The sequence below is a fragment of the Vicia villosa genome, linkage group LG5 (assembly GCF_029867415.1).
Source record: "Vicia villosa cultivar HV-30 ecotype Madison, WI linkage group LG5, Vvil1.0, whole genome shotgun sequence".
In the NCBI taxonomy this organism is placed as follows: domain Eukaryota; kingdom Viridiplantae; phylum Streptophyta; class Magnoliopsida; order Fabales; family Fabaceae; genus Vicia; species Vicia villosa.
In genome coordinates, this window is record NC_081184.1 from 152,532,404 (window position 1) to 152,559,469 (window position 27,066).

At 33.0% G+C, this 27,066-nt stretch overlaps 1 protein-coding gene across 1 annotated transcript; it reads right to left on the reverse strand.

The window, feature by feature from the left end:
- Window positions 1-17,058: 17,058 nt before the first annotated feature.
- Window positions 17,059-19,456, reverse strand: LOC131603259 (homeobox-leucine zipper protein ATHB-6-like). Its single transcript, XM_058875561.1, has 3 exons — window positions 18,921-19,456; window positions 18,479-18,834; window positions 17,059-17,848 (listed from the first exon to the last, which is right to left on the reverse strand). The coding sequence occupies exons 1-3, from the start codon at window positions 18,979-18,981 to the stop codon at window positions 17,339-17,341; spliced, it is 927 nt and encodes a 308-aa protein (XP_058731544.1). The 5' UTR covers window positions 18,982-19,456; the 3' UTR covers window positions 17,059-17,338.
- Between the last annotated feature and the right edge of the window lie 7,610 nt (window positions 19,457-27,066).

Consider the following 27,066-nt stretch of genomic DNA (forward strand, 5'->3'; position numbering starts at 1 on the left):
AAGTATCAAATATATTATTGGAAAATAGGATTGGTGAGAAGAGATTAGGTTTAAGCCATTTTTAGAGAGAATTAAAGTCAAATTCTCAATCAAATATTTCTCAAGCCAATCTTGGATTTTTTCACACTTGCAACCCTAAATGAGACCCCATATATATTCTAAACATTCAGAAGGAGAAGGGGGGACGAAATTCTGGCCTTCTAAACCCTAAACAAGCTTCAAAAAAAGGAAGAAAACTCAAATACGGTTTGGAGGATAGAGAGGTTCTCAAGGCAAATCAAAGGCCAAAACACGTTCCTGACATTGCTCTGAAGCTGTTGCAATCGCTACCATCAATCAGAACACTCAGAATCCTTGCCCACAACTCACTGTTTATACCTATTTTCGTCAAGTTTCGTTTTCATATAATCATACATATTTAATTGGATTGGACTGTATATTTGTGTTTGTGATGAAGCTTTCAAGCTTTCTGTATGGGTTAATTTGATTCTAGCCGCAGGTATAGCCGTACACCATTACTAGGGCTTTGAAACTCTAAATTAGGGAAACACGATCCAGAAAAAATTGGATCAAAATAATAGCATCAGTGAACTCAGAGGGTTGAAGCGAGGCGAACCACACCTTCACCATTAATTTCTATTGCATATCTCTTGATTTTGAGTTTTACAGGTTTTAGCCACCAAGGGCCTCGTAGCAAAACACTGGCTAATTCGTAGCAAAAAAAGGGATCTGAACGCAACGAGGAAGATGAAGACGTGTTGACGTCTGGTTGGCTCGATTTGAAAATTCTAGTCAGCGCGCGCTTTTTTTAGGTGTGAGCATTAGCTTCCATATATCAATTCACGAACTCCTTCGTTTAACAAACAACGCAACTGGCGCAAGTGGTAATACTGTTCGCTTAATAACAAAAAGGGCGTGGGTTCGATTCCCTGCCCATACCAATTATTTTTTCATTGAAATAAATAGATGGATCACGTGCACGCTGTCAAAGGAAGTTTATGGTGCACTCTCTCATCAAGACCTCAGGATCATACCAACAGTCAGATCCAACGCTTATCAGGATGGAGGCACACCATGCATGTCCAAAGGCTCAACACACAGGATTGGAGCCAGGTTTCCTTTGTATTATTTTTATTTATTATTTGTTATTTATTTATTTAGTTATTTAGGTTAAATGTTTATATAATTACTAGTAAGAAACCCGTGCTGTCGCACGGGTCGCGTAGGGAATTCATATCACATGATATAATAATTACTTTGAAAGTTCTATCTTATATCATAAATAACTTATTTAAAAACAATCAAAATTAAATCAAATATGTTGAATAAATAATATATTAAACAATAAATTTGAGATGAGCTGCAAATGTAAAGATATCCACAGTGTCTATTACTAATAATACATAAACTTTTATGTCTTATAAGTGCAAATATAAAGATATCGATAATGTCTATTCCATATTTGATGTTGTCAATAAAGGATGCAACCAATAACAACAGCACACATCATATATCTGCATGAAAAAATGTATCAAATTATTAATTAAGTAGTACTCATATTTTAAAAATAAATGAAAGTAAGTTGTATTTAAACACATAATATAAATAATGGGACTTAATAATTTGTATCACAAAGGAAGAGGTGAAAAGTATTACCAACTAACAAAGGGCTTGGAAGACTTCCTTGTATACCACATTCGTAGTGGTCGAACACGGTGCATTGTCCTTGTCATGTATTAAGATTTTAAGACCATTTTTGGTTGTAACTCTTGAAATTGCAACATACAATTGACCATGACTAAAAACTGGTGTAGGCAAATACAACCCGACATTATCAAGCGATTGACCTTGAGACTTATTAATTGTCATTGCATAAGAGACAATGATTGGAAATTGTCTCCTAATCAACTTAAATGGCCACGGTGACTCAGATGGTGACATAGACATTCGAGGAATGTAAAAGATGTTACCTATAGTCTCAAATTTTTCTAAAGTCGCAACAGTAACACATATAGTCTCCTGAAAAATTGTCAAAAGTTATGACACGTAAATATATGAGGCTTCCATCATAATGTTTATTTTTAATCAAAGATTTATTACATGCTGCAGAGAGGTTATTTCAGCAAGACTCATAATTTCAGCCTTCCACACAAACTTATCAAACTCTGAATAATGCGAGCTTTGCGTTGCGTCCACTTGCATACTTGATGAAGATAACAATGAAAATTCAGCTTTCAGGCTGTTTGAATAATGAGACAAATTATTAGAACAAAGATTGACATGAATGTTGGCAAAAATTATTAACTTTTACACTTACAGCAACGTATATTTTAAATGAGTTTGGATAATTTAGTTTGACATGAATTTTGGAACAAATTATTACCTCTCATTGAGTTTGCTAACTTCATCAATGGTAAAGTCATTTATCACCAACTTGGTCCCGTTCCAAGCGTTTGATATGTTCAAAGGAAACCCTCCTGCAATATACATACAAATCTAAAGTAAAAAAGAGAAAACATGTTGTTATTAAATTTTGGTCTCAAACTGTGTAAACAAATTGAAACATCCAAACCTTGAGCCTCCTTAATTCTTGCATTAATGAGCAGGACAACAATATTGCCTACTTCCTTATGAGTTGTATAATACTCGTGAAGTTGTACTGCAAGTTGGCCCTACAAAGTACATTGCACTTCAGTTTTGCTGTTTTGACCAAAATATTAACCTTAATAATATGCTGATTTGAAAGTTTATTGAATGCAAATACATTGTATAACAAATTATGCTTATTCAACAACATGAATCATACCTATTATCAGTAATTGAAAAAACAACTTTGCTCTTGTTGTTATCAGCATTGATTTGAGTTTGAGAGATCTCGGTTATTCCCCCAAGAATATCTAAACAGAGAAATGTGTTATATACTGTATAAACTTATACACATATCTTGAATAAATAGTTTATATCAAAATGAAATATATTTATAATAACATACCAACCAAAATATTGGACTGAAATTTTCCCTCAACAATAGCATCCAATCCAAGTATATTCAGGTAACTCACACTAATATCAGGGAGTTCAGCCTTCTTAACCGAAGTTGACCCACAAAATATCAATTTGAAACTATGATTAGTGGACTTAAAAGAGAAATCATTGTTGGAGACTTTGAAATTCTGCATTATGTATGCACATCCAGCAGCGAGTTCATCCTTGTATTTCGATACCAAGAAGGGTGGAACGATGACTTGAATCATATCTCCCTAAAAAATAATAAATAAAAAAAAGTTAACGTTACAGACCATATAAGAATGGAAAATGCTGCTTACGATATAAATAGCACTGCACTCATGCTTACACAGATACTCATACCTTAGAATCAACCAAAATCATCTCAATATGTTCCTATTTTGAAGCACTCGTCACAGACCATATATGTTTGCACCTAACAGCGATCTTCCATAAATCTTTGGACTCATTGATATCCCTCACAGCTTCAATAGGGCGAGCCATAGACGATGCTATAAACTGTAACAAAAACACCACAAATTTATAATCAAATTCAAAATAATAGGATATAGGAAACCGATAACGATTCAAAAACAAACAAAATCAAATAAAACACAAAACATGTATACCGCCAATCGTTCCGGAGTCTTTGAAGATTTGAAAAATGGAGAAAGAAGAGGTTAGGGTATGAAGAGATAGAGAAACACATTTTTATAGACGGATTGAAATCAAATTGAAGAATGGAAGCGGTATCATTATGCAGTCATATTGGAAGTTGTGTTTTTGATGACTGCACATCAAATGCAGTGTATTGGAACCGTAGGGACTCTTCGTTTATGCAAACTTCAATTTAATATGTAGGGTTAAGGAATATTAGGTTTAGGATATTTGTGTTTTAAACTAAATAAATTAATTAAATTTTATCAACAAAAATTAAGGTATTGACACATCAGCCTTATTTAATACCAAAACAATATAAAGAGAGTAGAAGTGGTTAAGACAGATTAGTCCTTGAAATTAGAATAAGATTAACATTTAATCAAAGGGTGATTAGTGTAATTATCAGGTACTTAGATGTTTATATATTTATAATAGATACTTAAATTAATTAATTTGTTAATTAGGGTTAGAACATAAATTAGGTTTAGAAATATGATTATTTTAGAATTATTTTCCCGATTTTTCTCAATGATTCAATTTAATTTGTTTTAACCTTTAATTTATAAAAAAATGATAAAACCCTAGAAAGGCTATCAATGTGTTAAGGTTCGCTCAATCCCACTGGCCGGTGGCCAAAGTATTAGGGTTAGGGTTTTCTAACCAACTTAGGTTTTAGCCAAACAATCTTAGAATTTTATTCGCTTCGATTAAATTAATTGATCGCAGTGGGTAATAATCAATCGTTTAATTAATTAAATTCAAATCATTTATTTAAATACAACCTTTATTTTGCTAAATGGTTTTAACCAAAGCTATTGGTTACGATGATTAGCGTTTACCCTTTTGTCGAATTCATTATTATTCGTAATCAAAACCATCGATTATGAGGGATAATGATAATTAAATTATTTAAAACACACACATTTGCTATTCGTGATAATCGAATCTATCGATTATAGTGGTTAGCAATCCTCCCTTCAATCCGTTAGCCATGGTAATCAAACCTATTGATTATCGCAACTAATGGTAACAAATTAAAACCAGGGTTGTACGCCCAAATCCTAAGACACCTCCCAAACCTTGTCAAACTACTAGTACCAAACTACGGATTTTCATCATTTTCAATCAGGCAACTCAAAATGCCTTTCAAAGCACAAAACAACTTCAAACACCTCCATATCAAACTCTAAGGCGTACAACCCTGTGCCCGAACTACGTAGACTCTGATCCTTCATAAGGAGGTACGTAGGCAGTTGGCAACAAGGCGAGTCCCCTTCCTCCAAATTCTAATCATGTCAATATAATTAGCCCTATTATTACTTTCTGTTATCCTTCTTTATAAACCTTGCCATAAACCCTTATCTTTGCAATGTTAGCCTTTAGGAAAGGGTTGAGGGTGCCTAATACCTTCTCTCAATCTGATTATAATAACTTACCCCGAATCTTTAAAACTGCGTAGGGTTTCCTATTCGCCCTTCAGAATAGGTGGCGACTCTAAACATTAATTTTTAGGGCAGGTTGCTACACCCACCTTTTTAGAAAACACTCTTTAATCATTTTATTGCAGTATACTAATTCTTTATAAGTGTTTGAGATTAAAGCAAAGACTACCCATAAATGTCTTGGAACATGTTAATATTTTAACGAGCTTTGTTATATTGACACTATTATTGTGATATCGTATGTTATACCGTATAACATTTAAACTTCATTATAAATTGGGCACAAATTCCCATGCTTACATATATGATAAAAAAAAAGAAAAAAAATAGGCTGTATAGTATAAACATAAGGTGTAATTTCAAAATACAGTGTCATTCTAGCATTTCTCTATTTTAATAGAGGATAAATTTGAAAAAAAAAATCTTAAATCTTATATTGGCTGAAAATTATATGTGTAAAAACAATGTGTGTTAATTGAGAAAATTCAATCTCATATTGTTTAGATTTTATATTTTATTTAGTTTACTTCATTATATAAAGAATGCATATTTCTTATTTCAAAACACGTCAATATATATTTTTATTTTTAGTTTTTTCTTCTTTAATCTCTTCACTATGCATTTTTTAATTGTCGAAACATCAACTTCCCTCTATTTTTTTATTTGTTAAATTTTTTGAGTATTTTTTTAATTCTTTAGATAATCATTTGAATTTTTGTTTGTTTGAGAAACTAGCCGGTATACTTATGTGAAGACTTGATAACTTTTTATCCATGATCTGTGAGATGTGATCAATTGTCTATCCACATAATAGTCTAAGTGCTTTAAAGCTATCCCATTTCACAATAAATATTGACTACATATATTTTAAGAATAATGTTTTTATGTTTAAAGGGGTCTCACGATTAAGTCACATTTAATGCTTCATCAAACATACTATCTATTCTAGGGACTTTATTACACTGTAAAATTAAACATAATAAAGAAATGCCTTAACATTATTAATAGATAATTCACTACAGGTATCAAGTTCTAATAAAATTACTGGCCTATCGAGCTTACATCAACAATCTCCTAGTAGCACTAGAGCTAATTAGACATACACATAATATCGATAGATTTAGTATGGCCATCCTACTTCTGTTGCGTAAGAGGCTTTGTTAGTCGTTCAGTGACATTGTCAAGTGTTGATACTTTGTATATCTTCACATGTCATCTATCTATTATCTCTCAAATGAGGTGATATTGCTTAAGTATGTTCTTCGATCATTTGTGTTATATAGGATCCTTAACTTGTATGATGGCACCATTATTACCATAATTGAGATCAATGAGATCCACAATGCTATGGACTATGCCAAGTTCACTAATGAAATTCTTGATCCAAACAACTTCCTTTGTTGCATTTGAGGCAACAATATAATCTATCTCATTTGCATAATCAACAATTATATCATGCTTTGAACTTATCCAACACATAATACCTCAATTGAGGCAAAACACATAACCAAATTATTATATAAAGTCACTGACTCGAAGCCTCTCAACCTAGAAAATCGTATTTCCTTATATCAAATGTTAGATCCTGTATTTTTGATCTACTTGAATAACATATCAACTCTTACTCTCAACTTTCCAAATTTCTAACCTCCAGATCTTCCGACAATGGCAGGATCTAGAGCCACTCGCTCATCCATTTTACGCAAAGTTATAGATGCTTCTTAAGCCATGAGAGATTCATTGCCTCCTCCTCAAGGAGGTGTGAATCAGGTCGTCGTAAATACTCCATTATATCCAGATCTCCTCCAACCCACTCCATTCGTAGGATATGTTCCGCAGTTCCATCAAGGAGAGCCTCTGTTCATACCTTTAGCCTCATTGGTGGAATTGAGACTAGAGATGCTATCTGGTTTCAAGTTACAAGCTAGTCTTAGAGCACAAGGTGTGAAAAAGTTTTTGAATCATATGTATAACATAGTTCGACAAAAAAACTCGCTAGAAGTAGAAGAAAAGTTACTTCATATTGAAGAAAGCCTACCCAATGCAAATCCAAAAGGTAATTCAATGTAGGGAGCCTCCTTTAGGAGAAGTCGAATAATCATCCCTGAGTTAACCGTATCTCACTGAGATATGGTTCTGAAATCTCTGAATCATAAAAAAGCAAGACACGTCAAACTCTTTCTTTCAGCCCTAGAGGAGGCTGGGGTAGTCACGTACCCCTTAAATAACAAGTAGAGAGACCTCTGAAGCTGGGGAAAAAGTAGAAACATCCTTTTTGTGCCCGCATTTTGGATAATTAGATATCAAAGTCGCTGGGGAAACCTCTGAAGCCGGAGGAGTATAACGAAAAAGGAGATCTCGACGAACATGTGCAGCATGCAGATGACCGTTTGAATTACTACCATGCCAATGAATTGGAAAAATGCAAAATATGTGCATTGACATTGACAGGGTCAAATATGCTTTAGTTCAAAGCTCTACCAGACAGGAGCGTTGATTCATGGACCAATCAATGTGATAACTTCACCGCTCCTTTCATAACTCGAAAAAGTAAACTGGTGACAATAGCTACCCTCAACAGAATAACATAGAGGAAAAAGGAAAGCATGCATTCGTACATCGACTACTTCACACAAGTGGTTGTGGAAGTAAGAGGATTTGACAAGAGCCTCAAGTGTTGCATCTTTGAGAATGGTTTGAAGTGAGATAGATCCTTTAGGGAGAAATTAGGGCACAAGGAGGCTATTATTATGAAATAACTATTTAATAAGGAAAAACACTTCATTAACCTTGAGGAAAAACTTATCACTCGAGCTGATAACCAGGCGACAATAGATGCAGGTTCCAGCCGACCATCCGGGGAAAAATCTAACCGACAAAGAGTAGAATCCCACCGAGGCACTCACTGTTGGTATGACAAACATACTCCCTCTAATATTTCCCGAGAGAAGATATACCGAATTCTGGAAAGCCGAGATAAAAAATCCCTTTCTGGATAGAGAATCCTCCATGACCGACAAGATGAAGTATTTCTGGTTTCATAAGAGCCATGGCCATTCTACCAATGATTCCATACATCTAAAATATGAAATTAAAGTTTTGATAAAGTGGGGTCGTTTGTCTCAGTATACCAAAGGAGGCAAGAGGGGATGAGAGGAATCACCAAAGAACCAGTCACCATCCAAGGCTATTAATGTCGTAATTAACAGAGAAATGGCTAGTAGTGAATATGAAGGAGCGAGTAAGGGAAAATGCTAGCACATCAAATCTATTAATAGAGGTGCGCCCTGAGAAAATTTCCTATCAAAAGGGACAATGAAGAGGAAGGTCGTGAAATTAATGCATGCCCATAAGAACGAAAACACCTCTGCCAAGACCCCAGATAGACCAATGCTTAACTTCGGGGATAATGAGAAATTTGTGGGACTCTTGAATGATATATTTCCTCTAGTCATAACTTCTAGAATTAGAAACATCATAGGATGCAATGTCGTAGTAACATCTTTACGACATCTTGTCCAACATATTGATGAACATCTTGTTTTACCAAAATGCAGCCAACAAACCAAGACCTGACACTATTCAACCCCCATTTCTTGTGTTTCTCACACCTTCAATTGACATCAGAGCTCCGGTTTTGGTATTGATTGTTTATCAAACACTTAACCGTGTCAAATAAAGATCTATAATTTTCTATGAAACACAATGGCCATTCCACCACCACCGCCATCTGTTATCAACGAAAGCGATCATTATAACATTAAACCTTCAATATTTAAGGGAGAAAGATTTGATTACTAGAAGGACAAAATAGAAAGTTTCTTTCTTGGTCACGACATTGATATATGGGATATGGTAGTAGATGGCTACGAACATCTTGTGGATTCTAGTGGAAACAAGATCTAAAGAAGAAGTATGAACGATTAGCAAAAGAAAGAGCATAAGAATTATCATAAAGCTAGAACCATTTTGTTGAATGCGATTTCTTATAGTGAGTATGAAAACATAACATATAGAGACTCTGCTAAGTCTATATTTGATTTTGAGAATGACTCATGAGGGTAACGCTCAAGTAAAGGAGACCGAAGCTCTTTCCTTGATTTTAAAATATGAAACCTTCAAGATGGAAGATGATGAAACTATTGAGAACATGTTCTCAAGGTTTCAGAATCTTGGTGTAGGACTAAAGGTTGTGAATAAAGGGTACTCGACTTCATAAGATGATAATAATGAACTAGCTATTTGCAGTTGAGATGTCTTGTGATCATTAAGATGATAATATTTATGTATTAGGAAGATTCTAGAAAGAGTGGGACCCACTCCTAGTGGTTGGTTGGGGTCGATATGGTCGACCCATAACAACCTCTAAAGCTCATACATCAGCTTAAAGGTCCCCCGGTCTCTGGTTGGTTGTGAATAATTAGTCTTCCATTAACTGGAGGTGTCAGATTCACCATTAATTCTTTCCTTCTCGTTTCTTGCTCTCTTATATGTGTAGCTCTCCTCGACCTTCTCATAGAATTCCACCCTCTTCATTATTTCTTCCCATCGAGTCTGCAGGATTTTGGGTGACGAATTCATTAAAATGTTAGGCTTTTAGTATATTTTTGAAAGCTCCTACAAACATCTGTTGATTAGGGTTTGCCACCTTGATGGTGGGTTCATAGAAAGATTCCAAATACTCTTTCAAGAATATATCCTAATTAGGATTTATTACCTTGATGGTGGCTTTGATGAAACAAGCCAAATCATATAATGGATGGAGATAAAAAGTTAAGCATTAACATTAGGAAATGTCTCCATAAGATTGCAGATGGACACATCATAATAGTTGTGAAAGTGTTGGGGTCATGTGTAGTGGGACTCCCTATAATGGAGATACAAGGAAATTTTGGAGGCTAAACACCTATACCACTCATCTCCTTATATGATCTACACCATGTTCTTTGAAGGTCTCCTTGTGAGTGAATTTGACATTATTTTCAAGGGCATTTAATTGTTCCCTAAAGGGACATCATGTGACATAAATGGTTTACAAGCCTAACATATATTAGACACATTATATGGAGAAATTTATGTTACGATAATAAAGCTTTTATATGCAATCATTCTAGTATTTCAGTTATGGTTAGAAGGAATATACCTGATGAGTTTGGAAGGATTTGTTTTTTTTCACCCATGACACCATTCTTAAAGCATGATAATGAGATACTCCCTATTTTAGTAGGTTCTATTTGGAGGCGTATGGTATCCAATGTTACTATGAATGTTGTTAGTAAGATGTGGCAAAATATCTCAATAATTTTTAGTTTGGGTTCGGGGTATCAGTTGATTTAGAAGCCATTGTATATAGTGCCAATAGGGTGTTGAGAAAATGACATGGAGATGTTTCTTTAGCTATGCTCACAATAAATTACTCGAATGCTTTAAATAATGTAGATCAACCAGTACTACTGCATTAGGCGAGGGTGAGATGCTCATCTATTTCTTTGTGGGTTGAACTTCTTCATGGTCAGGTAAGGAGGTTTTACCTAGGGGATAAACATATTATGTCAGCCACTATAGTGTAACAAGGCAGTATGTTAGGGCCACTCCAATTTTCTCTTGTCTTACTCTTTCTTATTCATAAGGCTAGAGACAATTGCAACTTTCTTCTTCTTCATGCTTGGTATCTTGATGATGGGACCTTTATATGGGCTTTAAAGGAGGTAGATAAATTCCTTAAATAATTTGGGAGATGATTCCATAATTGTAGCTTTCAATTGAATATTCCTAGGAATGATATCTTTTAAAATTTTGTGTGGTGACAATAAGCATCATGTGTGTGTGTGTGTTGAAGGGGGTGTTCCTTTAAAATATCAGGAGGGAAATTTTAGGGATGAAATTGATAAAAATGGATGTTGATCAAGATAAAGCTTTTATCATGAGGTTTTCCATGAAGATAGATGTCATGGTTGTTGAGTTAATGCATCTTCTTTAACATTTAAGGGATCCACAAAGTGATTTTCTTCTACTTCGATTCTACATGGGCATCGCCAAACTATTTTTCGGCCTAAGAACTTGCCAAATAACGCACATGGAAGAGGCATTTATTATTAGGTTTGAAAAATAGTTATGAGGGGGGTGTTGTAAACATTGCGGTTTGGTATAGAGCATTTCTTCGGAGACCTTCAATGGAGACTTCTTTGCCTATTAGGATTGGGGGTTGGATTTGTATTTGGCAATAGAGGCTGCTTTGTACCCTTTTGTGGCTTTTAAGACTCATTCTTGAGTGTTACAATATCATATATTTAGAAAGACAATGAGATGTGTGATATGGACACTGGTTTTGACATGACTTTGGATGGTTTTAGTGATAAGTTTCTAGATTTTGACCTTAGTAATTTTACTAGCAAAGATATTGTCCTTTCTAAAGCCAACATGCGTTTGACAAGTGTCATTTTTAGTAAAAGTGCTTAGGACATGAAAGTATAGTTTGACATGATCACAAGATAAAAAACTATTTTTGAATGCTTGGTAGCATCGCATGTTCATGATTTTCCTATAGTTATTCCTATTGATATGCTAGACTAAGGTATATCACTAGTAGCGTATTGTACGATCCTAAGTATCACATCATGATTCCATCATTTCTTATTGATAATGTTTGCTTTGTTTGTCGTAAGACATTCCTGATTACATTTGTGGAGCATACAGTTCATTGTAGGGAGCTTTCATGTTTCAAATACATGAATGACTTATTTAGGGATGAAATTTTTTATGTATTTAGAAAGACAAAAGTATATGTAAAGAAAGAGACACATGTGAACTTCTTCACCAATCCATGTAAGGAAAGATCAATAGGTATGCCAACTGATGTTCGTATATCGACAACTATGATAGAAACACACATGTATGGTCTTGACAGAGATATTATCACTTATTGAATTAAGGACCGTAGATTTTATTTGATTTTTTCTACTTTTCTACCGATCTTTCATTTATGTATATTTTTCCTTTATCAATTAAATGAATATATATTATCCTCCTTTTTTTACACAAGCAAACTCAATTCATTTCCTTAAATAATTGTTGCTCAATACAAAGAGGAATCGAATGGAGAAAGCTACACCTAGTCCAAAAATTGTCCGTCTTAGCTAACATGTGGGCAACCAAATTTGCCTGGCACTTAACAAACTTAACCTCAAAGTCGGAATGTGAATCTAACAAATTCTTAATATTAGATATAATCACACTAAATTCTGAATTACAACCATAATTAGCATGAATTGCTTGCACCATATTTTGAGAATCACTTTCAAAAATAATGCGCTCCATTTGCATCAGAATGGCCAATTGGACAACTTCCTTCAAAGCCAATGCCTCCGCTTCAATGATTGTGTAAAGACCAAAATCTCACGATGTTCCCGCCATGATGAATCTATCCTTGCAATCTCTATAGCACCATCTTCTGTTAGTTGTTCCTAAGTGTTTATTGAAACCAGCATTCACATTGCATTTTACCCACCCAACACTAGGTGGCTTCCATAAAGGTTGTTGTTGGATTTGTTGGTCATTAAAACCCATATCTTGATAATTTTGAGCCGTAAATCAGTCCTTCCAAATATGATAACCTTGCATCCCCAACTAATTCACATCTTTCTTCTTCTTATTCCATATCCAATTATTCTTATTATTCCAAATTACCAATAACATAACTGTCACTCTACCTGCGATCCTCATATCCTCTTTACTACATATGTCTTGAATCACCGTCCTCACCCTATTAAACCTTTAGGGCATGTTTGGATTGATGAAATATGATAGAATGGAATGGAATGATATTTAATTTTATTTCATTGTTTGAATTTGCAAATAATGGATGAAGCAGAATGAAACATGATGAAATCCATTCCATCCTATTCCATCAAATCCTTCCATTTTCATTCCACCCAAATTTGAGTGTATGCAATGAACTAAATTGTTTTGTTCCATTTCGTAAAATTATAAAATATACACAAACAATGGAATGAAATCTCAATTTCATTCCACTCCACTCCATTCTATCATATTACATTCCGCTTCGCTCTGTTATACACATCTTGCCCTTGTGGTGCTCCCACTGAATCCGTACCTTCACTCCTCAACCATGCGTGAAACATCACATGAGTTTTGCTCCCATCCCCAATTCTCCATCTACAACCTAGTAATATAACATCTCTAGCTTTCCACAAGCTTCTCCATAGATAACTCGAATTATTTCCAAGACTAGCTTCAAAAAAAGAGGAGTTAGAAAAATATTTTGCTTTAAAAATTCTAGATACAAGAGCCTCCAAAGTTGTCATTAAATGCCACCCTTGCTTCGCCACCATTGCCATGTTGAAAGCTTTAAAGTCTCGAAACCCCAAACCTCCCTTTCTTAGGATAAATCAAACTATCCCAAGCAAGCCATATAATCCCCTTATTGTTATTACCTCCTCCCTACCATAATGAATTCAACATCTTCTCTATATCTCCCATCATGGTGTTAGGTAAGATAAAAACATTCATAACATAGGCATGTATAACTTGAAGGACTAATTTGATCATTACTTCTTTGTTTGTTTTGGACAACGGACACCTCTCCACGAGTTAATTCTCTTCTAAGTACAGTCCTTAATGAATTTAAATATTTTCTTCTTTCTTCTTCTAACGATAGACAATAAACCTAAATATGTTTCCGTACCCAACACATGACGCATACTCATGTTCCCGTACCTAAATATGGTCTTACTTTATTTTAATAAGTTTTAATAAGTTTTTAATAAGTTTTATAAAAAAGAATACATATGTAATAGCTATTTTACCAGGGCCGGCCCTAGGGGTAGGCCACCAAGGCTACCGCCTAGGGCCTCACTTTTTATTTTATATTTATTTGATTTAAGTTAATTAAATTTTTAAAAAAAAAACCTTTTACATAATGTTATATACATTTAAATAATATCATATTTAGAATATATAATAATAACAATTATTTATAATGTTTATTGTTTTACTTGTTAATTTAAAAACTAAATAAATTTTTGAGTTCTTTAATATAATTGGAGACGTGATATGTAAGTGTCTTTTTTTTTTATTTATAATTTTGACATTGTGTTTCGATTATGATTTTTTAAATAATGAGAAGAGTATTTAGATGAGTTAGTTTTATTATTAATTAAAATAAATATTAAATAAAATTTATTATAATAATTTAATAGTTTTATATTCGAAAACATTTAAAACATATTAGTTTTAGAAAAAAAATTATTATATTAAAAATGTTTACTTTTAAATTTTGCCTCAGGCCTCAAGATGTGTTGGGCCGGCCCTGTATTTTACTTCTACAACAAATCTAGTAAATAACATGGTTGTTGGGTAGTAAAAGACAATATTGGCAAACGAGGAACACGTGCTCAAGTGCCAACTTGTCTTCACCATCTTTACATTGCAAAACAAAATCATATAAAAGAGATAGATATATGTGTCCATTTGAATAATGAGTTAAGTTTTTTAGCTAAATTTAGTGCGTAAAGATTCCTTCACACAAAGAACAAAAAGTGGTAAATCAAACACAATAATGCGCGGAAAGAAACCTTGTATGTATTCAATTAAAATTTTAAAATTTAATTATGATCAGATAGTTTTGCAAATCTTAGTTTTAATTTTACAATTATTTTTTTCTTACAATAAATGCCACGTTAATAACTATATAAATTCTGTTAAAAAAACAAAAAATATAATTTAAAACATTTTTAATGAATACTTTCAATCTTTCATAATATGAAACTTTCATGATATTAAAATTCTATTTCTTATCCATTATTCAACAGTCCAATAATTTAAATGTTTTTATGTTATTTTATTTTATTTTATTTTGTATTATTAATGATCCAATACGTTTCATAATAACTGCTATTTTATAAAAAAATATTCAATTTTTCAATCTATGACTTTCAATTTAATTACGTTTTTTTAATAATATGCATTACATTTGTATTTACACTAGTAAAATTAATCTAATAAAAATTATTTTTAATTATAGTAAAATTGCATGAAATAACTTATTAAAAAATCCAAATCCATATAAAATAAATATTTAACAAGTGATAATTTTTTAATTAAAAATGATATTTTTCATCTTACAAATGATTGATAAAAATGAATTAAATTTGACATATTTAGTCCCCATCTCCCTTAAATTAATTTAATGTTTACTATAAATTCTTAACTAAAAAATATTACAACTAAATCCCTTAATTTCACTTCAGTTATCTTATTTAATTCCATCTGTCAAATTCTGACAAGAAAACATTAAATTCTGGTGACGTAAATGTACAACAAGACTTAAAGTCTAAATGTGACTAAGGGTGTGTTTGGATTGGCGGTGAACAGAAGTGATTATAGCAGAATTGAGTTTGGTAGAATTGATTTTATTAGAATTGAGTTTAGCAGAATTGATTTATGTTTGGATACATTTATGCAAAAGTGAGTTGAATAATAAATTATAGTGTAAAAATCGTCCAGAATCAATTCTGGAGGCAGAAACTACAAATTCTAGCTTCAAGTAGAATCAATTCTGGAGACAGAATCAATTCTACTTTTGCCTAACCAAACATCTTAAAATCATCCACAATCAATTCTAGGGCTCTAGAATTGCTTTTAACCTTTCTAAAAGCCAAACCAAACATGCACTAAGTATTTATATTATAAAGTAGTATTTTTCATTTAAATAGGTGATATAAAAATGGTCAAATAAGGCTTCAGTAAGTAAAAATTCCACTTTATATTATAAATGTCGTGTCACATTTAGACCTTTAATATAAGTATTTACTATAATATTAAGTTTATCAATTCAATTATATATTCTCTATTTTAAATTATATGACATTTTTTTCATTTTACATAATATTTAAAGATTGTAATTATTTTTTAGAGAATAAAAGATATACATTGACAATATAAAATATTTTTACATTATCGATCAATTACCATACTCCATTAAAGATTGTAATTATTTTTAGAGAATAAAGGATATACATTGATAATATAGAATATGTTTACACTATCGATCAATTACCATTATGTTAAATGCCAAATTATACTGTTATTTTTGAATAAATTATATGACATGACTAAATGATAAATTCTCATTGAACGATAGTGTAAAATTATTTTACGCTATCAATACAGTACCTTTTAACTTTTATTTTAATAATTTTTATAATTAATAAAACTACTATTTTCTTTTCATTTATTTATATTTTTCAATATGTATAAAATAAATTAAAGCGAAATATCATACTGAAATTACATTGAAACACTATAATTTTACAAAAGTGAGAAAGTTTTTTTTTTCTTTTATGCACTCTGGTTTCTAAGGAAAAAAGACCCTAGTAATCTAGAGTTCGTGTCGAGAGATCATGATACTGACTAAATATTGTTCTTACTATGAATCGAACTCAATATTCCTCAAACTTCGTCCTTAGCAAAAACTCGTTTACCACTCGAGCTCAGTTACTCGGTACAATTAAAAATAGGGTCATGCTAACGAGTGCCTCAGGGGCACTCTTTAAGCATTCTATTTAAAGAAAATATTTATTAAAAAGTTCATTATTTTAATTTTCGATGCATTAATTAGGTATATTTCCAAGAAAAACTTACTTTTTTAAATTCTTAAAGAGTGCCTCTGGGACACTTGTTAGCATTTCCCTTAAAAATAATATTCGGCAGAGTTTTCTTTTTGGTTACAATTAAAAATATTTTTCATTTAAATTTATATTTGATTTATAGAAAAATCACATAAATTGATAACTCTATAAATTTAAATAATATTTTTTTTTCAATTTCTCGCCTAATTAATTCAGAGTCCAACCCCTCCCGAATCGCTTCTAACTAGTAGTTTTTTTTCCTACTACTTGTTGCAAAGAAGAAAGAAAGAGAAAAAGATCCATTAGAACAGTAATTATCTTGTACCGATTAATTCCAAAAAAATTTACATCACTTTTGATTACCTTATTATTATTCACTAATTAACCCTTCCCCGCACGGTCTTAATCATCATCAACCTTTCATCTCCGACCCCACACCATGCCATCCACCTTCATCATCATCATCATCATCATGCAAGTTTCTTCATCTATCCATTTTCATCTATACACCTTTGCATAATGTCTTATTTTTCTATTCGCACCTCTCAAATCAAACTTCCGAACCCCATTTCATCTCCCCCGTTAATTCCACTCTTCCGAACAATACCATTGAAGCGTCGGTGGTTGTTCATCAGAGAAGAAATCACAAGTCTCATCACCAAGAAAATTATGCTCTTCCATTTTCACATACTGTGTCTGATACTCGTTCTGAAACTGAAAACAGTTACTCATCGAAGACGGCGAAGAAGATGAATCACCACCAAACTTCAAAAAGCTCTGATTTTGAAGAACCCCAGATGAAGAATTCGCAGCGTTGTTGGGACTGTTGTTGTTTTCTTCGTTTAAGATTGCGCTAGAGTCGCTATCTGAAGAACCGTCTTTGAAATCCATAGGTAGCAGTGAAGCTACCACATCGGTGTTTTTGAAACAGTCGTAATTGATGTCCTTAGAATCGGATCTAAGAGTCGCGGTTTCATCGGATGCTGTGTTTTCGGTGTCTTGTAATGTTATCAACTCTTCTTTTACACAAACATCACTTTCTGTTGTTGTGTTTTCTTCTTCCATTTGTAATCTTGATTTCAATTCCTTAACCTGCCAAATTAAGCACAATTCAATTTTTTTAATACTCTTTCTCCAAAAGGTTCCTAAGTTCATTCTTGATTTTTTCTATAAAACATTATTTATTTCTTTATCTCAAAATAAAAATAATACTCTCCTACCCTTAAATATGAAATATAAAATTGCATAATTTTAAAATTACAAGTCAGAATATTTTTGATGCGGTAAAATTCCTAACTACAATGAAAATGTGATTTAAAATTAAGCATTTCTACTGCATTATGAATTGTACTATTGTATTACTTCAAATATTTTATCAAAATTAATAAAATTTATAATCTCAAACTCAAATGAAAATTCTCAACAAAACATCTCTCAATCAAAATTCACTTCACAACAATTATGTGCTTCACTATCAGGCAATGACCATAATCCAACCTTCGAAGTTTCAATTGCGACTGCAATTTAAAACCACAATAAAAACAAATAATTTTACAATTTAAAAAAAAAAAAACTATATAATATTTGTATAAATTATGTGAATGTAAGGATAAATAGGTAAAATTATACTCTCAATTATAACAAAAGTTAAAATTTCTTTAATTTTCTTAACTCTAAAAATTTAATTGAAAAAGTTATTATTTTTAGGGACTAAGTAAGTACCTCTTTGAGTAAGGTTTCATTATCACGTTGAAGTGTCTCATAATTAACCTTAAGTGCATCATAACTAGCTTTAAGAACTCCATAATCTCTCTCCAACTGTTTGGTTTTCCATCTAGCACGACGGTTTTGAAACCAAACCGCAACTTGTCTTGGTTGCAACCCAAGTTCTTGAGCCAGCTTCACTTTCCTATCTGGTTCAAGCTTGTTCTCCACTTCAAAATTCTTCTCCAAAGCCTTCACTTGATCCACACTCAGCCTTCGTTTCTTCTGCCCAACCTCTTCAACACATCCTTCTTCATCAAATCCTTCTAACATCGACTGAAACACGTTGTTGTTGTTCCTCGGACTTTGTTCCTCTATGAAATCAAACATTAACATATGTTAATAGTTATTATTAAGCATCATTAAGCATAAAATAAAAAAGTAATTAAATTAAATTAACCTGTTTGTGGACAGATTGTGATGAGGGCACCTAAAGAATCGGAGCTGGAAAGTCTCTTCATGAGTACTTACACTTAATTAGTAAAAGATTAAGGTTGTTAAAATTGATTAATGAAAATTGAGATCTGAAGAGAAAACAAAGGTTTTGTTTTGTTTTGTTTAACTTAAATGGAGAGTTTTGGGTATCTTAAACAACGCCAATTAGCACAATTGTTTAAGCAATTACTAAACAAAAACAACCACTTATCATCACCATTAATAACAACTTCCATGTGTCTACGATCTTTGTTTTTTCTCACCTCTTCACCCATCAAACAATTCCAACACAACACAACAAATTCAACTAGTGACCAATTAATATGTTTTTTTAGACACAACTGTTCTGTTTTTTTTTTTGTTCTACATGATTGATTACACTGTCAAATTTTTATAGGTCGGAAAAGAAAGAAATAGAGAAAGAGAGAAAGTGAAGAAGAGAAGAAAAAGAGAGAGTTTGATGGGGAAGGGGTTCACGGGCAAGCTTAGTTATTCTGAGATTGTGAGTATAAATAAACCCAACCTGGGTTAGAATTTAACTAGGGTTAGGTGACTGCTACTATGGTTGGCTTGGATTGGATATCAAATGTAATGTAATGTACCTCAAATTAAACTCAAATGCAGTTTTTGTAAACCGGTTTAGCCGGTTGCGCTTCTTCAAGGAACACGCATTTGTATGCAAATGGCGTGGCTTTCGCCAGCTGGGAAATAAGCCATTTGAGCCGACTAAAGATTTTTGTTTTGTCAGGGTTTTACTGTCATAATAACCACCACGCGCTTCGCTAGGATATGGATAAATTTGGTTGCTACAATAACAGTGAAATAATAATATTTGTAAAAAAATAAATAAAAATATAGTTATATTTTTAGTGTTTGGCAATGTTTCAAAAGTCGGACCGGACCGACCGATTCAACCGGTTAGATTAGAAATCGGAGATGAATTCTGTTGGATCAATTTTTTAAAATTGCTAGTGGGTCAAAACTGAAAAAATTGGATTGAATCGTCCAAAATTATTTGAATCAAAGAATCGAAGTTAGTTTTGTAAAATCGTCCGGTTCAAAAAAATCATCGAATTGACTTTTTAATATTTTAAAAAAGTTTAATATGTCAATATTAAATCTTAACATATTGTATTGTTTATATTTGGTATTCTATCTTATTTAATTTAGGTATTCTTAATTATTTGAACTTCATTTTAGTTATTATGTTCAATTATTTTAGTTTTGGTTTGAATTAGTTTAATTTGTTTAAATTATTTTTAAATGAAGGTTGAAATGAAGTGTATAACTATGTTGTGTTATTATATATATTATCGATATTGTTATATTAAGTTTGTAATGGATTTTTAAAATATTTATTTTATTAAATTGTGAACATATGATTATGTGTGACATATCTATAAAATTTAGTTTCATATTATTAATTTATTTAATAAACAGTTCGATCGTGATTTAATCGGTTGAACCAATTGAACCTTAGACCACAAATTTCACAACCTTAATTTCCGGCCTGGTTTTTAAAACACTGGTGTTCAGTTCACTGTCATATTTCTTTGCTGGATAATTATATTTATTCATGTAAGCATTTACAATCATATAGTTTAAATTTATTCATGTAAGCATTTACAATCATATAGTTTAAATGTGAATTTTGTGGTCAGTTAGTCCAATATGAGAGCATTACTGATAAAAATCTGGAGCTCAAACACAAAAATGGGACATCACTTTTTTAGGGTAAGGGTTTCTATGAATTCTCTTTCTCTAATTTAGAGGATGTTAGAAAGGTTAGGCCTTTGCCTTCTTGGGAATGTTAATCCTGGAATTATGAAATTGTTCCCCTAGATAAAAGATTTTGTTGCGAACAATATGCATCATACCGAATGTAAGTATGGATTAAAATCCATGACCTTGCCCAGGAATATTTGAGGCCTATGATCATGTTCACAATAGCTAGCAGTCTCGAAACCTCAATATGCATTGATGCCATCTCAAACAAACCATGTTTTGATAGGCCTTTTGGGCATTTTGTAAGGGTCCTCATTGATTTGGACATGGATAACGAGCCCAGAGATAAAATCCTTTTGGAAAGGGTGGGATTTGCATTTTTGTCAATATAGAATATGAAAAAATACCAAATTTTTGTCACTACTGTAACGTCTTGGGACACTCAGACCATAATTGCACAAGGAAGTTGAATTTAGAACCAAAACACCACTCTAAGCACGTTGACTCCAACAAAACATCAGTTAACACCAAAAGCAAGTCCAAAGATAAGGAAGTTTTCGGATCAAATTTAAATATAAATGATCCCTAGTTCATAGGCGAGACAAGCAGAACGAATAAGGATAAAACTGATGTTATACTTGATAAATTAGTTGTTATCATTGCTATTTTCTTGGAAGTTGAAGTTGAGAAAGGAAAAAATGATGTTTTAGAGATTATAAAGATATAAACCATGACCATATTGAAGATGTCTCCACGGATGAAACATAATTTGTGAATGAGACACAATTGATTACAACAAATGATACCATTGAAGATGTCCAACTTAAAAATGAAGCTTTTCTAAAAGATTATTGGGCAAACATGACTGACCAAATTGAAAAGGAGGATAATTTGGAAAAGGAGGATTCCTTAGAAAGAAATACTGAAGTTAATCAAGAGGACTTTCAACTTGTTCTTTCCAAATCTCAAAAGAAAAAAAGGAGAAAAAACCCTAAAGAGGCTTATGGTACCAAATCAAAATATGAGTTAGATAAACATTTTCATTGAAGTGCTCATTTTAGAACATTAAGGGTATTGCCAACTCCCCCTCAAAGTTGGCTTTGAAAAACATTCTTAAAAAATATGATTCAAATATTTGTTTTATTCTTGATCCTTGGATGAGTCAACAAAACTTCCCCCATTCATTTTGAGATAGGTTGAATCTCAAACATTTTGCAGTGAATAACAGCAGTTTGGTTAACCCTAAACATTTGGTGCATTTGTAAAAAATCGTTAGACCCGCAAATCCATAACATATATGATCAATATGTGGCTTTCATAACTCAAATTGATAGAAATTTTTTAGACTTTATTGCAGTTTATGCTTCCATATTTCATGTCGAAAGAAGAAGTCTTTGGTCTGTTCTCACAATATGCATAAACTCCAAGACCCTTCCTGTTCTCACAATATGCATAAACTCCAAGACCCTTCCTTGGTGTCTAATTGGTCATTATAACTCAATTCTTGGGTCCCATGAGCATAAGGGCTTTAGTAGTCCTAACTGTATACCTATTGAGGATTTTAGAGATTGGCCTGACATGAATAGTTTGATAGAAATCCCAACAAAAAGAAATAAACTCACTTGGTATAATGGAAGATCTGTTGCTCTAGTAGTTTCTTTATGATGGCTTTTTCCCTGCCTAGGCTTAGGTCTAATCATCATCCTATCTTGGTAGAATCAACTTTTAATCAATTTAAGATTAGATCCCAATTCAAAATTTTTGGTATGTGGACTCTTCATGATTCCTCCAGAGAGTTCATTTCCACCATTTGGTCCACTAAGGTAATAGGTTTCCCGATGTATATCCTCAATAGGAAGCTTCAAATCCTAAAAGAAAATCTCAAGAAGTGGAATGAGGATATCTTTGGAAATATTCATCATCTGATTATGACTCACACAATTATGCTTGATGATATTCAAGATCAAATAAGAAGAGAGGGTTCTTTGGACATTCTTAGAAAGTAGGAGAAAAAAGCTCAATTGGATTTGGAGAAAGTTCAAAGGCAAGATGAAGTCTTTTGGGAAGAAAATGCAAACTTGGATTGACACAATTATGGGAATAGGAACACAAACTATTTCTATAAAATTTCCAAAATTAATAGGTCTTGAAATGCCATAACTATCCTTAAATATGGGGATATAATTCTTACTGATCCAGCAGACATGACTTCTCTAGCTATAAATTTTTTTACTAACATGTTTTGTTTTGTAAATGACAACAATGACATTAGCATAATGGATGGTGTCATACAACAACTTGTTAATTCCAACATGAATAACTTTCTGACCATCCTTCCTTGTAAAGAAGAGATTCACAATGTTGTCATTAGCCTCAAGAAAACTAGTGCTCCAAGTTCGAACGACTTTGATGGGATTTTTTACCACACGTATTGGGAAATCATAGAGAATGATGTTTGTGTCGTCGTTCTTCAATTCTTCAAGTTTGGATGGATCCTTTCAATCTTCAATGTAAGTTCCAATATCGTAATTCCAAAGATCCCAAATGCCCAATCAATGGATATGTTTAAGTCTATTTCTCTCTCCAACTTTAAGCTTAAAATTATCATCAAAATTTTGTCACTTAGACTAGCCACTTTTAATGCCTATTTTGGTGTCTAAAGAGCATAGATGATTTACTAATGGTAGGAATATTATAGATTATGTTTGTCTTTCTTCAGAGGCCATAAATGTGTTGGATAAAAAGAACATGTATGGTAACTTGGCTCTCAAGGTGAACATAACAAATGTATTAGATACTATTAGTTGGGAGTTCATCTTAAAAGTTCTTCACAAATTTGATTTTAGTAGCACCTTCTATAATTGGATAAAGGCCATTTTGTCTTCTGCTCACTTGTATACTAGTTTCAATGGTGAGCACCATGGATACTTCAAGTGCTTTAGAGGGTTCAGACAGGGTGAACCCTTGTTCCCTCTTTTTTTGCCTTGCTCAAGAGGTCCTATATTGATTAATAATCAAGCTTGTGACATATGGGGACCTTGATCTTATCAAGTCCTCTAAGAGAAATTATGTTATGTATGTTGACGATATTTTGGTTTTCTGTACAGGGAAGCTATCCAACATCTGGGCTCTTAAAAAGATTTTTAAAGATTACTCAGTAGCCTCTGGTTAGAACTTTAAGTCTAGCAAAGTCCTTTATTTTTTCCGGTTTCATCAATAACATCCACTAATCAAGAATTCTCAATAATATTGGGTTCCAGCAGAGCTTTCTTCCTTTCAATTATCTGGGTGTTCCCTTATTTAAAGGTGGAGTCAGGAACATTCACCTTAATCCTATCTCTGACAGAATCTTGGCCAAGCTTGCAGCATGGAAATGTGCTTTCTCTCTATGGCTGTTAGAATGATTTTGGTGAAGTATGTTCTTCATAGTATGATTTCCTACTCTATCAACATATACTCCTAGCCTGTTTCTCTCCTCAGGCGCATTGAGCAAGCTTTTATAAATTTTATATGGTCTGGTAGTATTCTTGACAGAAAAAATTGCACTGTTTTCTGGAATAAGGTTTGCCAACCTTTCTCCATTGGTGGTCTTGGGATAAGATCTCTTATCTGAATGAACAAGGCTTCCACCTTAAAGCTGCTTTGGGATATGATGAATAGTAAGGAAGATTGGGCTCTCCTCCTCAAGAACAGGATCATCAAACCTTATGGCCATATTTATTGTCATATCTTTTTTCTATCTGGACCGACATAAAGGATGAATTCTTGGTTCTAACAGATAACACTAGTTTGTCCCTTGTCACATGTCAAGATATCAGCTTCTCGACTGATGCTTGGTCTGGAGATCCGTTTATCATTGAAACAAATTTGGAATCTTTCCATTTCTTGGGAATTAATCCTTATGTGAAAGTTTCTGATCTTATTCTTCATGATATATGGAATATTTCTTGTGATTGGTTTGGTTGGTTCTTATTCCTCCATGCTAGAATTCCACCATTCACCATAGTACAAGCAACAATGATTTTCTATACTGGAACAAAAAAGATTTTGGAGTTCTTTCCCTCAATATTTTATTAATTTTGCTCAAGTTTACTTTATAATTTATTGTATGAAAATTATTATGTTTAATATGATATCTATGTGATCGATACTTTTTCTTTATCACTTGCTACTGTAAGAACAAGATTTGTTCAGGCAATAAGTCTCTGTGTTTTGACGATAACAGCACATATATTTTGTATGTAACAATTTAGTCTTTAATAGTTTTCTTGAGTATGCAGGTATTATGTTCAAGGAGATTTTGGATTGCTGTCCACAAAGAATCATCATAAACAAGCAAGGCAAATCAGAAATACTATTTTCTGCTGAATGATCATCAGAAGAAGTTACTTTGCACTTCACAACAAGTTGCTACTTCAGAAGTCACAAGTAATCAGAAGGAGTCAAAGTCAGAATCAGTACTCCAACATCAGAAAGCAACATATAAGATTGAGCTTTCAAGCATAAATCAGAAGCTGAGATTTGTCCATCAAAAAATCTGCTTCTCTATCTCTGAAGACAAAGTCGAAGATTCTGAATATAGATCAGATACATCAAAGGCCAAGTCAAGAATATGAAGATCAGGCTCAAGGATGTACTGAAGATCAGAAGCCAAATTTTCAAGAATTAGAAGTGCCTTCAACAAAGGAAGAACTCATTTTCAGATTGGTTGCTTCCTAAATATATGAAAAGCAAGGTTCTAACTTTAAGGACTTTGAAACAAAATCTAGACAAGCTACATCGTCGTAAGTCAACTCCATATCAGAAGTCAAGTATCGTTCCTTCATAAAAGCTACTGCTACCAATTCGGATAAACGAGACTCTGACTCTCACGGGATAATGATTCTACTCTTCTTTCAAAGTAGTTTCTGAACTATACATCATAATCATTATTAGAAGGAAGATGAAGATAAGTTGATCTCCTCCAAGCTTACTACTTCAGAACCAGAAGTAAATTAATGAGGATAAGATCAAATAAAGAAGTAATTAGTACAACGGTACATCATAACCACTATAACCAGATGTATGTACTATTTCTTAAAAGTTATCTCCCACGTATCAAGCTACAAGACAAAGGAAAGTACTATCCACAACAAATCTTGATTCTATCCCTTTGGAAATAGCCGTTGGAATTCAAAAGACCTTCTTAACCTTCAACATCTCTTTTGAGAACTATATAAGAAGATCAAATCATCCAACAAAAGGTGACGACATTGGCAACGCCTATGTTATTCATATCACATCTATGCGTAGCTTCTGATGCCGCTGGTATCGTTACAAAAATAGATGTTACAGTTGATGTTCATACTGCTATAACGGATGTTATTGTTGCAGTTGTTAATTGTGATTTGGTTTGAAAAGGAACTCAACCATCACAGATTAACATGAACACTCAGATGAAGAAGATAACTATGCTAACAAGCTTATATCAAGAAGCATATGTCAGAATGAGAAGCTGAAGCACATGCCAACCAAAATACTGTTAGGAAATTTAGTTGTTGTTAAAGCCTAAGTTGAAATGCTGAAGCTGATCAGAAGAAGAAGATTCTTCAAGATGCCATTCAACTATCATCATATGCATCTTGGAAGAAATCAGAAGAAGCAAGGAGTTGCTGCTCGGAACTTGCTCAGAGAAGATGAAGAAGAAGACCACTACAAGATGCTACCCAACTTTCTATCATGTACATATTTGTAGAACAATGTAATGAACACCAGAGTTGTTGCTCGTATAGTGTTTTAGGTCTAGGATTCTTCTTTTAAATTGTTTTAACAAATGAGTTGTTGCTCGGAAATATGTTAAACAATATGTGCTTAACTTAGTGTTTACATCCAACTTCTGTAGAAGCATTATATTGTAAGCAACCCTTTATCAAACTGTTATTTGATTGTTCCTTGAGTGACCGAGTGAAGGTCAGAAACTCGAGAAGACAGTGGCTGCGGTCATTGTGGGAAATCCTCTTAGAAGACTGAGTGAAGGCCAGGAATCTAAAGGGGACAATGAATGTTATATTTGTGGATCAGATCAATGAACATTTCATTGTTGGTCAGTCACAAGTGGTTCTTGTGCAAGGTTGTTAGTCACAAGCAGTGGCTTATGCAGGAGTAAGTCACAGGGGTTTCATCTGCAAGGGTGTTAGTCCTAAAAGGTGGTTTATGCAGGGAATAATGAATGTTATATCTGTTAACTCAAATCACATAACATGTCATTGGGTGTTAGTCACCGGCTGTTGCCCTCGCAAGGTTGTTAGTCACATGGTTGTTTGTGCAAATGTTAGTCACTAGCTGTTGCCCGTGCAATTGTAATCAGTTTGGTTATAGTGGATTAAGTCCTTGTGCTCAAGGCGAAA

Coding starts and splice junctions, on each gene's coding strand:
- LOC131603259 (XM_058875561.1), bottom strand. CDS start 18,981: ATGAAGAGACTTTCCAGCTCCGATTCTTTAGGTGCCCTCATCACAATC. Junction 18,835..18,920: donor CACAATCTGTCCACAAACAG/GTTAATTTAATT, acceptor TTGATTTCATAG/AGGAACAAAGTCCGAGGAAC. Junction 17,849..18,478: donor ATGAAACCTTACTCAAAGAG/GTACTTACTTAG, acceptor TTAATTTGGCAG/GTTAAGGAATTGAAATCAAG.